Here is a 13,035-nt window from a genome sequence, read left to right as displayed (position 1 = left end):
CGATTCTCCTGCCTCAGCCGGCTGAGTGCCTGGGATTGCAGGCGCGCGCCGCCACGCCTGACTGGTTTTTGTGTTTTTGGTGGAGACGGGGTTTCGCCCTGTTGACCGGGCTGGTCTCCAGCTCCTGGCCTCGAGTGATCTGCCCGCCTCGGCCTCCCGAGGTGCTGGGATTGCAGACGGAGTCTCGCTCACTCAGTGGTCATTGTTGCTCAGGCTGGAGTGCAGTGGCGTGATCTCGGCTGGCTACAACCTCCACCTCCCAATCGCCTGCCTTGGCCTCCTAAAGTGCTAAGATTACAGCCTCTGCCCCACCGCCACCCCGTCTAGGAAGTGAGGAGCGTCTCTGCCTGGCCGCCCATCGTCTGGGATGTGAGGAGCCCCTCTGCCCGGCCGCCCCATCTGGGAAGTGAGGAGCGCCTCTGCCCAGCCGCCATCCCGTATAGGAAGTGAGGAGCGTCTCTGCCCGGCCGGCCCATCGTCTGGGATGTGAGAAGCGCCTCTGCCCGGCCGCCCCGTCTGGGAAGTGATGAGTGCCTCGGCCCGGTCGCTCCGTCTGGGAGGTGAGGAGCACCTCTGCCCGGCTGCCCCGTCTGGGAGATGAGGAGCGCCTCTGCCCGGCTGCCACCCCGTCTGGGAGGAAGTGAGGAGCGCCTCTGCCCGGCCGCCCCATCTGGGAAGTGAGAAGCGCCTCTACCTGGCCGCCGCGTCTGGAAAGTGAGGAGCGCCTCTGCCCGGCTGCCCCGTCTGGGAAGTGAGGAGCGCCTCTGCCTGGCCGCCCCATCTGGGAGATGAGGAGCGCCTCTGCCCGGCCACCCAACGTCTGGGAAGTGAGGAGCGCCTCTGCCCGGCCGCCCCATCTGGGAGGTGAGGAGTGCCTCTGCCCGGCCGCCACCCCGTCTGGGAGGAAGTGAGGAGCACCTCTGCCCGGCCGCCCCGTCTGGGAAATGAGGAGCACCTCTGCCCGGCCGCCCCGTCTGGGAGGTGAGGAGCGCCTCTGCCCGGCCGCCCCGTCTGGGAAGTGAGGAGCGCCTCTGCCTGGCCGCCACCCCGTCTGGGAGGTGAGGAGCGCCTCTGCCCGGCCGCCCCATCTGGGAAGTGAGGAGCGCCTCTGCCCGGCCGCCACCCCATCTGGGAGGTGAGGAGCGCCTCTGCCCGGCCGCCACCCCGTCTGGGAAGCGAGGAGCACCTCTGCCTGGCCGCCCCGTCTGGGAGGTGAGGAGCGCCTCTGCCCGGCCGCCCATCGTCTGGGAGGTGAGGAGCGCCTCTGCCCGGCCGCCCCGTCTGGGAAGTGAAGAGCGCCTCTGCCCGGCCGCCCGGTCTGGGAAGTGAGGAGCGCCTCTACCTGGCCGCCACCCCGTCTGGGAGGAAGTGAGGAGCACCTCTGCCTCGCCACCCTGTCTGGGAAGTGAGGAGCGCCTCTGCCCGGCCGCCACCCCATCTGGGAGGAAGTGAGGAGCACCTCTGCCCAGCCGCCCCGTCTGGGAAGTGAGGAGCGCCTCTGCCCGGCTGCCCCTCTGGGAGGTGAGGAACGCCTCTGCCCGGCCGCCACCCCGTCTGGGAAGCGAGGAGCGCCTCTGCCCAGCCGCCGCATCTGGGAAGTGAGAAGCGCCTCTACCTGGCCGCCCCGTCTGGGAAGTGAGAAGCGCCTCTACCTGGCCGCCCCGTCTGGGAAGTGAGGAGCGCCTCTGCCCGGCTGCCCCGTCTGGGAGGTGAGGAGCGCCTCTGCCTGGCCGCCCCATCTGGGAGATGAGGAGTGCCTCTGCCCGGCCGCCACCCCGTCGGGGAGGAAGTGAGGAGCACCTCTACCCGGCCGCCCTGTCTGGGAGGTGAGGAGCGCCTCTGCCTGGCTGCCACCCCGTCTGGGAGGAAGTGAGGAGCGCCTCTGCTCGGCCGCACCGTCTGGGAGGTGAGGAGCGCCTCTGCCCGGCCGCCCCCGTCTGGGAAGTGAGGAGCGCCTCTGCCCGGCCGCCCATCGTCTGGGAGGTGAGGAGCGCCTCTGCCCGGCCACCCCGTCTGGGAGGTGAGGAGGACCTCTGCCCGGCCGCCCCGTCTGGGATGTGAGGAGCGCCTCTGCCCGGCCGCCCCGTCTGGGAAGTGAGGAGCGCCTCTGCCCGGCCGCCCTGTCTGGGAGGTGAGGAGCGCCTCTGCCTGGCTGCCACCCCGTCTGGGTGGAAGTGAGGAGCGCCTCTGCCCGGCCGCCCCATCTGGGAGGTGAGGAGCGCCTCTGCCCGGCCGCCCCCTCTGGGAAGTGAGGAGCGCCTCTGCCCGGCCACCCCGTCTGGAAAGTGAGGAGTGCCTCTGCCCGGCCGCCCATCGTCTGGGAGGTGAGGAGCGCCTCTGCCCGGCCACCCCGTCTGGGAGGTGAGGAGGACCTCTGCCCGGCCGCCCCGTCTGGGATGTGAGGAGCGCCTCTGCCCGGCCGCCCCGTCTGGGAGGTGAGGAGCGCCTCTGCCTGGCTGCCACCCCGTCTGGGAGGAAGTGAGGAGCGCCTCTGCCCGGCCGTCCCGTCTGGGAGGAAGTGAGGAGCGCCTCTACCTGGCCACCCCGTCTGGAAACTGAGGAGCGCCTCTGCCCGGCCGCCCCGTCTGGGAGGTGAGGAGCGCCTCTGCCTGGCTGCCACCCCGTCTGGGAGGAAGTGAGGAGCGCCTCTGCCCGGCCGTCCCGTCTGGGAGGAAGTGAGGAGCGCCTCTACCTGGCCGCCCCGTCTGGAAAGTGAGGAGCGCCTCTGCCCGGCTGCCCTGTCTGGGAAGTGAGGAGCGCCTCTGCCTGGCCGCCCCGTCTGGGAGATGAGGAGCGCCTCTGCCCGGCCGCCCAACGTCTGGGAAGTGAGGAGCGCCTCTGCCCGGCCGCCCAACGTCTGGGAAGTGAGGAGCGCCTCTGCCCAGCCGCCACCCAGTCTGGGAGGAAGTGAGGAGTGCCTCTGCCCGGCCACCCCATCTGGGAAGTGAGGAGCGCCTCTGCCCGGCCGCCCTGTCTGGGAGGTGAGGAGCGCCTCTGCCCAGCCGCCCTGTCTGGGAGGTGTACCCAACAGCTCCGAAGAGAGCGACCATCGGGAGTGGGCCATGAGGACGATGGCAGTTTTGTTGAAAAGAAGGGGGGGAAGTGTGGGAAAAAGAAAGGAGAGATCAGATTGTTGCTGTCTGTGTAGAAAGAGGTGAGCATAGGAGACTCCATTTTGTTCTGACTAGGAGAAATTCTTCTGCCTTGGGATGCTGTTAATCTATAACCTTACCCCCAGCCCCGTGCTCTCTGAAACATGTGCTGTGTCAACTCAGGGTTAAATGGATTAAGGGCGGTGCAAGATGTGCTTTGTTAAACAGATGCTTGAAGGCAGCATGCTCTTTAAGAGTCATCACCACTCCCTAATCTCAAGTACCCAGGGACACAAACTCTGCAGAAGGCCGCAGGGACCTCTGCCTAGGAAAACCAGAGACCTTTGTTCATGTGTTTATCTCCTGACCTTCTCTCCACTATCATCCTATGACCCTGCCATATCCCCCTCTCCTAGAAACACCCAAGAATGATCAATAAATACTTAATAAAAAAAAAAAGAAGAAGAAGAAGAAAGATCTTGAATTACCAACTTAAATTTAATCTTAAGGAACTGGAAAAGAAAAACTAAACTCAAAGTGAAAAGAAGGAAATAATAAAAATTGGAGCAGAGATATACACAAAAGAGAACAGAAAAACAGAGGAAATCAACAAAACCAAAATGTGGTTATTTGAAAATATCAGCAAAATTGAAAACTCTTTAGCTAGACCAACGAGAGAGACACTCAAATAAATAAAATCAGAAATAACATTTCTACAGACCTTACAGATATTTTAAAAAGGATTATAAATAAATACTATGAACAACTGTATGCCAATAAATTAATAAACCTAGAAGAAAAAGATCAATTCCAAGAAACACACAAACTACCAAAGCTGACTCAGGAAAAAATAGAAAATCTGAACAGACATATAACAAGTAAAAGATTCAATCAGTAACAAAATATCTCGCATCAAAAATGTGCTCTGGACCAGATGGTTTCACTGGTGTATTTTACTAAACGTTTAAAGAGGAATTAACATTAATGCTTCTAAAACATCTCTAAAAAGAAAAAAAGGAGAGAATACTTATTAACTCATTCTATGAGGCCAACAATACCCAGAATACCAAAGCTATCACAAGACAACTGGCTAATATCACTTAGAAATATAGACGCAAAAATCCTCAACAAAATTCAGTTGATTTTCATTGCTTGCAGTAGTTATGTTCTATAAAGTTACCTTAAATACTGAATTAGCAAATACTGAACCACAGCTCCTAAGGGAAAAACAGGGTTAGGCTCCAATCATGTTTTTGTTAACCAATCACTACATAACCTTGTTTTATGTGTGTTTCTCTTTAAAGACACTTTAATATAAATTGTGATTAACACTGAATTCACAACATCACTATAACTCATGCCTAAACGAAGCTTATCTAACACACATTTTTTCCATAAGGCAAATTTACAGCTTTCTGGTGTTTATGAACTCTAGACAACACTTCATCACTATGCTTGGGGGCCATTTTAAACAGCAAAATCATCAACAAGCACAAAAATGCAAAAAATGTGGCACTAAATAGACTGCGCAAAGGACACTTGTTTATAGTATGAAAGCTGAAATAAGAAGGCGGAACATTGCCTCAACTGGGAATGTGCACATCAGATGACTCACATTTTTGCCACACTGCACATGTCCACAAAACACTGCTAGTATCAACTTTGGGCTTATAAATAAATTTTAGCCAATAAGTGAATTCACAAATACAGAATCTGTGAAAAATAAGGATCATTTGTACTAGGAAAACCAAATCCAGCAAGCATATTAAAAGGACTGTATATGAGTAAGTGGGATTTATGCAAGGGTGGTTCAACATATGAAAATCAATATAATACACCTCATATTAGTAAAACAAAGGGGAAAAAACAAATGACTATCTCAATTGATGTAGAAAAAGTATTGGACAAAATCCAAAAGCGTTTCATGATAACAATGCTCAGCAAACTAGGATTAGAAGGGAATTTCCTCAATATAATAAAGGGCATCTGCAAAAAACTGTGGAGCTGACATCACACTCAATGGTGAAAGACAAAGTTTTCCACCCTAAGAACAGGAACAAGACAAGAACAAGGATACTCTCTTCCACCACTTTTATTTAACATTGTATTGGAAGTGCTAGTCAAAGCAATTAGGGAGGGGAAAAAGTATCCACAGATGACATGATCTTATAAATAGAAAATCCTAAAGAATACACACACACCCACACACTTACACAGTGAGAATAAACAAATTCAGCAAAGTTGCAAGATCAATACACAAAATCAGTTGTATTTCTATACGTTAACAATGAACAATTCAAAGACAAAATTAAGAAAACAATCCATTTATAATAGCATTAAGAAGAATAAGATACATAGGAATAATTTTAACCAAGTATCAGACTCATATACTAAACACTGCAAAACGCCGCTGAAAGAAATTAAAGACTTAAATAAATGGAAAGATATTCTGTGTAAGATGGCAACAGTATCCAAAACAATCCACAGATTCAATGCAATTCTTACTAAAGTTCAACCATTTTGTTTTTTCCACAGAAATGAAAAGGCTGATTCTAATATTCACACAGAACTGCAAGGTGGACCCTAAGCAACTAAAACAATCTTGAAAAAGGAAAATCAAGAGGGAGGACTCTCCCTTTCTGATTTCAAAACTTACTACAAAGCCACAGTAATCAAAACAGTGTGGTATTGGAATAAGGACAGACATATACAGCAATGAAACAGAATTGAGAGTCCTAAAATAAACCCATGGATCTATGGTCAATTGATTTTCATCAATGGTGCCAAGATCACTCAATGGGAAGAAAGAATAGTTTCTTCAACAAAGGGTACTGGAACAAATGGATATCCATAAACAAAAGAATGAAACTGGACTCCAACTTCACGTCATACATAAAAATTAACTCAAAATGACCAAATGTCAGAGCTAAAACTATAAAACTCTTAGAAGAAAACATAGGAGTAAATATCTGTGACCTTGGATTTAGCAATGGATTCTTAGATACTGACACTAAAAGCATAAGCAACCAAAAAAACAAGATCCATTATATTTCATTAAAATTGAAAACATTTGTGTATAAGACACTATCAAGAAAGTGAAAAGACAATCTACAGAAGTAGAAGAGAATATTTGCAAATCATAATTCTGATAAGGGTCTAGTATCCAGAACATATAAACAACTCTTAGAACCCAACAACAAAAACAACTACTTCAAAAATGGGCAAAGGCCTTGAATAAACATTGTTCCAACTAAGGTATACAAATGGCCAACAGGCACATGAAAAGATCCTCAATATCATTAGTCATTAGAGAAATGTAAATCAAAACCACAATGACCCTACCTCACACCAACTACAATGGCTATAAGCAAAGAAAGAAAGAAAATAGGTGTTGGCAAGGATGTGGAGAAACTAGAACCCCCCTTACAATGCTGGTTGGAATGTAAAATGGTGCCACCATGTGAAAAACAGATGGTTTCTCAAAAAGCAAAGAATTACCATACGATCCAGCAATTCCACTTTTAGGTATACACTTAACTGAAAATAGATATTCAAAAAGTAACTGTACATGAATGTTTATCACAATGCTGTTCACAATAACCAAAACATGGAAACAACTCAAATGCCCATCTATGAACAGATGAATGGATAAACAAAATGTGATATATACATATAATAGTTATTCAGCCAGCCGGGCACAGTGGCTCACATCTGTAATCCCAGCACTTTGGGAGGCCAAGGCGGGCAGATGACTTGAGGTAAGGAGTTCGTGACCAGCCTGGCCAACATGGTGAAACCCCATCTCTACTAAAAATACACAAATTAGCCGGGCGTGGTGGCATGTGCCTGTAATCCCAGCTACTTGGGAGGCTGAGGCAGGAGAATCACTTGAACCCAAGAGGCAGAGGTTGCAGTGAGCCGAGATCGCATCACTGCACTCCAGCCTGAGTGACAGGGCGAGACTCTGTCTCAGAAGAAAAAAAAAAAGTTATTTAGACATAAAAGGGATGAATTACTGATATATGCTACAACATGGACAAACCTTGAAGATATTATACTAAATGAAAGAAGCCAGACACAAAAGGTCACATACTGTATGATTCCATTTATATAAATTATCCAGAATGGGTAAATTCATAGAGACAGAAAGCAGATTAGTAATTGCCAGGGACTGATTGAGAGTGACTGTTTTTGGGGTGATGGAAACATTTTGGAATCAGAAGTGATGGCTGCACAACATTTTTAATGTACTCAATACTACTGAACTACATACTTTAAAATGGTTAATTTTATGTTATATAAATTTTACCTCATAAAAAAATTTTTTAAGAGTCTTACATCAAATCCTCACAATCGTATCTCCTCACTGCCAACACTTTCCCTTCTCACTATGGTCACTCTTCTTCAGGCCTATTATGTTGTACCAGAGCTTTCGTGACCCCACTAAACTAGTTTCCTTATTAATTCAGTTTCTCCCTCAGTCAACCCATCATCCATATCAACCAGTCTAATCTTCCTATAAATAAAGCTGCAATCACATGACATCACTGCTCAAAAGCCAACCGTGGCTGTTTCACATAGCACATTCTCAATAAATGTTAAATTGAGTAAAATTGAATAATGATATGAGGCAAATACAAAAAAAAAGTTAAACCTGAAAATACAGACTAAGTTTCAAATGATATTTTTGAAAATTCAGAATTTGCACAGTTTTGTATGGTAAAAGAAATGCAAAAGATCAGTAAAACCTAGAATGATTCTCTGGAAGCTTATATTTAAAAACATTATGTCTAAGACTAATTACACATTGTCAAAAAAAAGAATGGCCCGGCACGGGGGCTCACAATGTAATCCCAGCATTTTGGGAGGCCGAGACAGGCAGATCACTTGAGGCCAACATGCGAAACCCTGTCACTACTAAAAATAAAAAAATTAGCCGGTCATGGTGGCGCACACCTGTAATACCAGCTACTCGGGTGGCTGTGGCATGAGAATCATGCATCTCATGTGGCATGAGAATCATTTGAACCCAGGAGGCGGAGGTTGCAGTGAGCCGAGATCATGCCGAGTTTTGGGGGACACAAACACTCAGATCATAGCACTTCCTGACCTCACAGTTCACCACAATCCTCTTAACCTTGACTAGTCCTTTTTGCATCAAATCCTTCTAACCCATTGGCTTAACTAACTCCAATTCTCTACTCTTTAGTAATAAAAGATCTACTATGAGAACTTTAATAGGAGATACAAGTTTAAATTTTAGTTCCGCTACTGGTTGTGTGATCTTGGTCAAGTTATTTAATCTTTTTTATTTCTAACACAGGAACAGAAAACCAAATGCTTCCCCCTTGAGGGGGAAGGGTGGGCAAAGGAGAGTAGGAGAAAAGATAATGATTGGATACTGGGCTTAATACCTGGGTGATGAAATAGTATGTACAACAGGACGGGCGTGGTAGTCCACACTTGTAATCCCAGCACTTTGGGAGACCGAGGCGGATGGATTACATGAGGTTGGGAGTTCGAGACCAGCCTGGCCAACATGGTGAAACCCCATCTCTACTAAAAATACAAAAATTAGCCAGGCGTGGTGGCAGGCACCTGTAATCCCAGCTACTCGGGAGGCTGAGGCAGGAGAATCACTTGAACCTGGAAGGCAGAGATTGCAGTGAGCCGAGATCACACCACTGCACTCCAACCTGGGCAACAGAGTGAGACTCGGTCTCGGAAAAAAGAAAGAAAGAAAGAATATGAACAACAAACCCCCATGACATGTATTTACCTATGTAACAAACCTTCACATGTACCCCCAACCCTAAAAGTTTAAAAAAAAACCCTCCAGTCTCGTTGTTTGTACAATGGTGGTGTGTAAAAAAGTAAATTCATAAAATGCTTGTAAAAATTTTTTTAAAGTCTATGTGTAAAACACTTACAGTACATAGCAGGAACTCCATCAATGGTGGTTACTATTTTCCTACCTTCTAGTGCTTCTGGTGTTTAATTTTCAAAATTACTTAAACTTGGCTGGGCAAGGTGGCTCAGGCATGCAATCCCAGCACTCTGGGAGTCTGAGGCAGGCAGATAACTTGAGGCCAGGAGTTCGAGACCAGCCTGGCCAACATGGGGAAACCCCATCTCTACTAAAAATACAAAACATTCGCCAGGTGTGGTGGCATGCGCCTGTAGTCCCAGCTGCTTGGGAGGCTGAGGGACGAGAATCGTTTGAACCTGAGAGACAGAGGTGGCAGTGAGCTGAGATGGCACCAGTGCACTCCAGCCTGGGTGGCAGAGTGAGACTGTCTCAAGAAAAAAAAAATTACTTAAATCTTTATTCTTGCATTATATAGCTGGACCTGGCTGTAGTTGGAAGGAAACTGCTCAGATCTAAGCACTGAGGAAGTGTACCATTCTGAGGCAGTTTTTTATTGTTAGCTTTGCTTAAATTAAAAAAAAAAAAAAAGTGTAAAGATAATTTCTGATCTTTCCCTCACCACTAGCCACTGGTCTTTACTTCTCTCTTCCTATAGCACTGTTTCTTAACCAGAACAATGCATTATAAACTCCACAAGAATTTTTAAGAACCTGGTTAAGCACTGTGAACATTCCTTCTTCATATGACAGCTGTGCTCCCTGAGGCAAGTCTTTGTACCCATAACTATTCCTTATGTGACCTGGTTTGCAAATCCTTGATATACTGGATGCCAGTATTTGGAAGCATCCAAGTTTCTCAATACCATTGTTAAAGAATATCTATCAAAAGTGGATTAATTACATCATGTTTTATTTGGCCAACACACACATAAGGGAGCATACCTCCACCTAAGCACCTCTGAGACTCGAATCAATGTCACCATGGACTGTGTTGAGACTTTTAGTATCTACATTACCACAGCAGCTCTTACTAAGTTTTTTACTCATGTAAGCTGCTGCCAGGCTAGGTTCCCACCAATCTATATAATTCCTTTAAAAATTTTAATGTAGAGTTTCACAATACTGTCTGTTCCTATTCATCTTGTTTATTTCTATCTTGATTTTAGTTTCCAAATATATTTCTGAACCCAGTGTACTTATTAGTTAGTGATTCCAGTATTCCTTAGTTTAAGCATGTTGTTTTTCCTTCACCTGTATCACTGAGTAAGTGTTGAGAATGGGACCAAAGAAAGTTTTCCTGTTTCTTCTAATTCCTTAGTGAACTGCAATTCTGTTCCCATGTTTCTACTTCTTCAAAACCAATTTCTCACTCATGGCTTTCGCTCAATTCCTATGACACACCTAAGACTGCTTAGTTGTTTACCAGGATGTAAGACTTTTAGAGTTAGAAGGGACTTTCCAGGATCATTTAGTCTTGCCCAACTCTTTCTTTTACAAGGAACAGAAAATCAGAGAAGTTCAGTTATATTTTGCAGGCCACGTGGCTTGTAAGTGATATGTCTGGAAACAGAACTAAGAAATATTACATATAAATATATGGTATTCCTTCCATTACAGGTTTTTATTTAAATTTTTGTATGTTCATCTGTTCATTTCATCTACATGAAATAAATTATTTTTTATTGTTTTATTTAAAACATTGTACAATTTTTGTTTTCAAAGATACTCTGGCTGCCACACAAAAAGCACATAATACTCTGTTTCTTCTACTTTATAAGCCCATTCAGGGAGGAAGTAGATGAATAGCCTGTCTCTACTCTGACAAACTGCCTGGCAAAATAAATAAAAATTTGGGGTTGCTGCAGGGATTGAGCAAAGAAACATTTTGGTTACAAATTTCAAATCCTGACTCCCAGTCTGCAAATGCATTAACTATCAACTTCCTAAGACTCAGTAGAAAGAATAATTTTACCACTGTATTGATGATATATATTGAATCACTGTATCAAGGATACAATGGATTCTTTTTTTTTTTGAGATGGAGTCTTGCTCTGTCGCCCAGGCTGGAGTGCAGTGGCACAATCTTGGCTCACTGCAGCCTCCACCTCTCGGTTCAAGCGATTCTCCTGCCTCAGCTTCCCAAGTAGCTGGGATTACAGGCACCTGCCACCACGCCCAGCTAATTTTTGCATTTTTAGTAGAGACAGTGTTTCACCATGTTGACCAGGCTGGTCTCAAACTCCTGACCTCAAGTGATCCACCCACTTTGGCCTCCCAAAGTGCAGAGATTACAGGCTTGAGTTGCCACGCCTAGCCACAATGGATTCTTTTTATGTCATTTCTGGTTGATTTATGGTCAGCATCACTGATGACTAAACCTAGATATGAAATCCACTGTATTATTAATCACAATCATCATATATCTCTCCACCAGAATGTAAGATTTGCTAGAGTCAGTATTAGTTTTTCACCCTATGATTTCCGCCTGGCTTGGAGTAGGCTCTCAATAAGAATGTGTTGATAAACAAATGAATGAGCAAATAAGTAAGTTCTTCAAAGGTAAAACTTACACAAAAAATGAAAATGCAAAGATCTGAAATTTTAGTAACTCCCCAAAAAGTAAACGGAAGAGACATATTCCAGAGGGAGTCACTAAAGCTAACAAATGAGTCTTCACATTACAATTACAACATTCCTTTTCAACAAAGTGCTTATTCCTTTTCTCTTTTGCCCTTTTCTCTGGAATCTCTTGTCAGGTTACTCTTTGTTTCCTTAGGCTTGTTGTGCATAAGAGACTTCTATAATAATTCCTCTGTTCATTTTTCTAGAAACACCAAGCAAATGTTCAAGGAGATCAAATCAAGTTCACTATAAGATCATAAGGAGGCCACCAGCAGAACCAGCAGAATTAGGCTCTTATAAATTACTATTAGTATTACTTCATGACCCAAACTCAATAACAGTCAAGAATTAACTATTTTCCTCTTGGTTGTACAGCTGTTCTCATAACTCCTATCAAAATATCAAATCTCACATTCATCAAAACATCAATTTCTAGCAATACTACATTGATTAAATAAAAATATTCTCCTTACTAGTGTTTTTATTAAAGATTACCTTTATACTGTTCCGCTAAAAAAAGTAAGAAGTAGTTAAAAAAAAAAAAAATGTTAATTCCAAAGTTGAGGATGAAGAAATTTGTTCACCTAATCCTTTTTTTCTAATGTTTTTAATGTTTACAATTTATTTAATTAACTTCAAATGTCTGTGCTAAGTTGAAAATTACTGAATTAGAATTGCATCAAACTCAAACCATTTATATCCTTTCTCTACTTGTTAAACATTCATGCTAAAACATTTTAAAATTATTTTACTTACCAAGTCGAAACTACAATTTTTGGATATTATCACCAATCATTTGGTTTATATTACATAAACATAATGTAGTAGCTTACATAAACCCACCAAATAAGAGTTTTCCTTTAAATTTACAAAAGCAGAAAAATCTAATTCACAACTTCAAGAAAACAATGGATTTAATAAACAGATTAACTTACTGAAAAAATCTTTAAAGACGTTTAACCAATCCATTTTGAGTAAAAATTCCGTGTTCTGTCAGTTTGTTAACACAGCTCAGGATAATTATCAGTGAGCTTCCTGGTCTGTTCTGCAACACTGAAACTTCCCACACCCAATCCATGTGACCTGGCCCACACCCAGGCAATAGAAAATTTTTCTGAGGCTTCTCTTTCCAAAACTTTTTTTCCTCTAAATTATAACACAGCCTGTATAACAAGTAAATAATCATGGCCAAAAATATGACCTTATTATTCAGACTTATTTTGGAAGATGCTTTAAAGCATATATTTTTTTATAGTTAAAATATATTCATGCATTAATCCTTTTGTTTTCTCCTTTTCCTTCTCAACTTTCAAACAATGTCTCCACCAGCACAACCATTGTGAAACAAATCCATTAATTACACTGGATATTTAAGTTACCAAAAAGGGATACAGAAATTATGAGAAAAGAGAAAAGTTTATCTAATGTAAAAGCTGGACTTATATCTCTTTAC

The 13,035-nt window shown here is 44.6% G+C and overlaps 1 protein-coding gene and 1 long non-coding RNA gene across 8 annotated transcripts in view; one reads left to right on the top strand and one right to left on the bottom strand.

Moving 5' to 3' along the window:
- Window positions 1-6,850, top strand: part of LOC129033677 (uncharacterized) — a 43,484-nt gene extending 36,634 nt beyond the window's left edge. The window contains exon 3 of the long non-coding RNA XR_008501651.1: window positions 5,628-6,850. This is a non-coding gene — a long non-coding RNA (uncharacterized LOC129033677). The remainder of the gene's footprint in view (window positions 1-5,627) is intronic.
- Window positions 1-13,035, bottom strand: part of NCK1 (NCK adaptor protein 1) — a 100,427-nt gene that overhangs the window by 9,675 nt on the left and 77,717 nt on the right. The window contains exon 1 of one of the 7 annotated variants that reach the window (XM_054482556.2): window positions 12,518-12,649. The exons of the other annotated variants lie outside the window; for them this stretch is intronic. Coding sequence (XP_054338531.1) covers window positions 12,518-12,551 — 34 coding nt within the window. The 5' untranslated portion in view covers window positions 12,552-12,649. Of the gene's footprint in view, window positions 1-12,517; window positions 12,650-13,035 lie in introns of those variants that run through there. 7 annotated transcript variants of the gene reach the window in all.

Source organism: Pongo pygmaeus, chromosome 2, assembly GCF_028885625.2.
Source record: "Pongo pygmaeus isolate AG05252 chromosome 2, NHGRI_mPonPyg2-v2.0_pri, whole genome shotgun sequence".
Taxonomy (NCBI): domain Eukaryota; kingdom Metazoa; phylum Chordata; class Mammalia; order Primates; family Hominidae; genus Pongo; species Pongo pygmaeus.
Note: the sequence above shows the minus strand (reverse complement) of the source record. Positions and strands in the feature narration are given on the sequence as shown.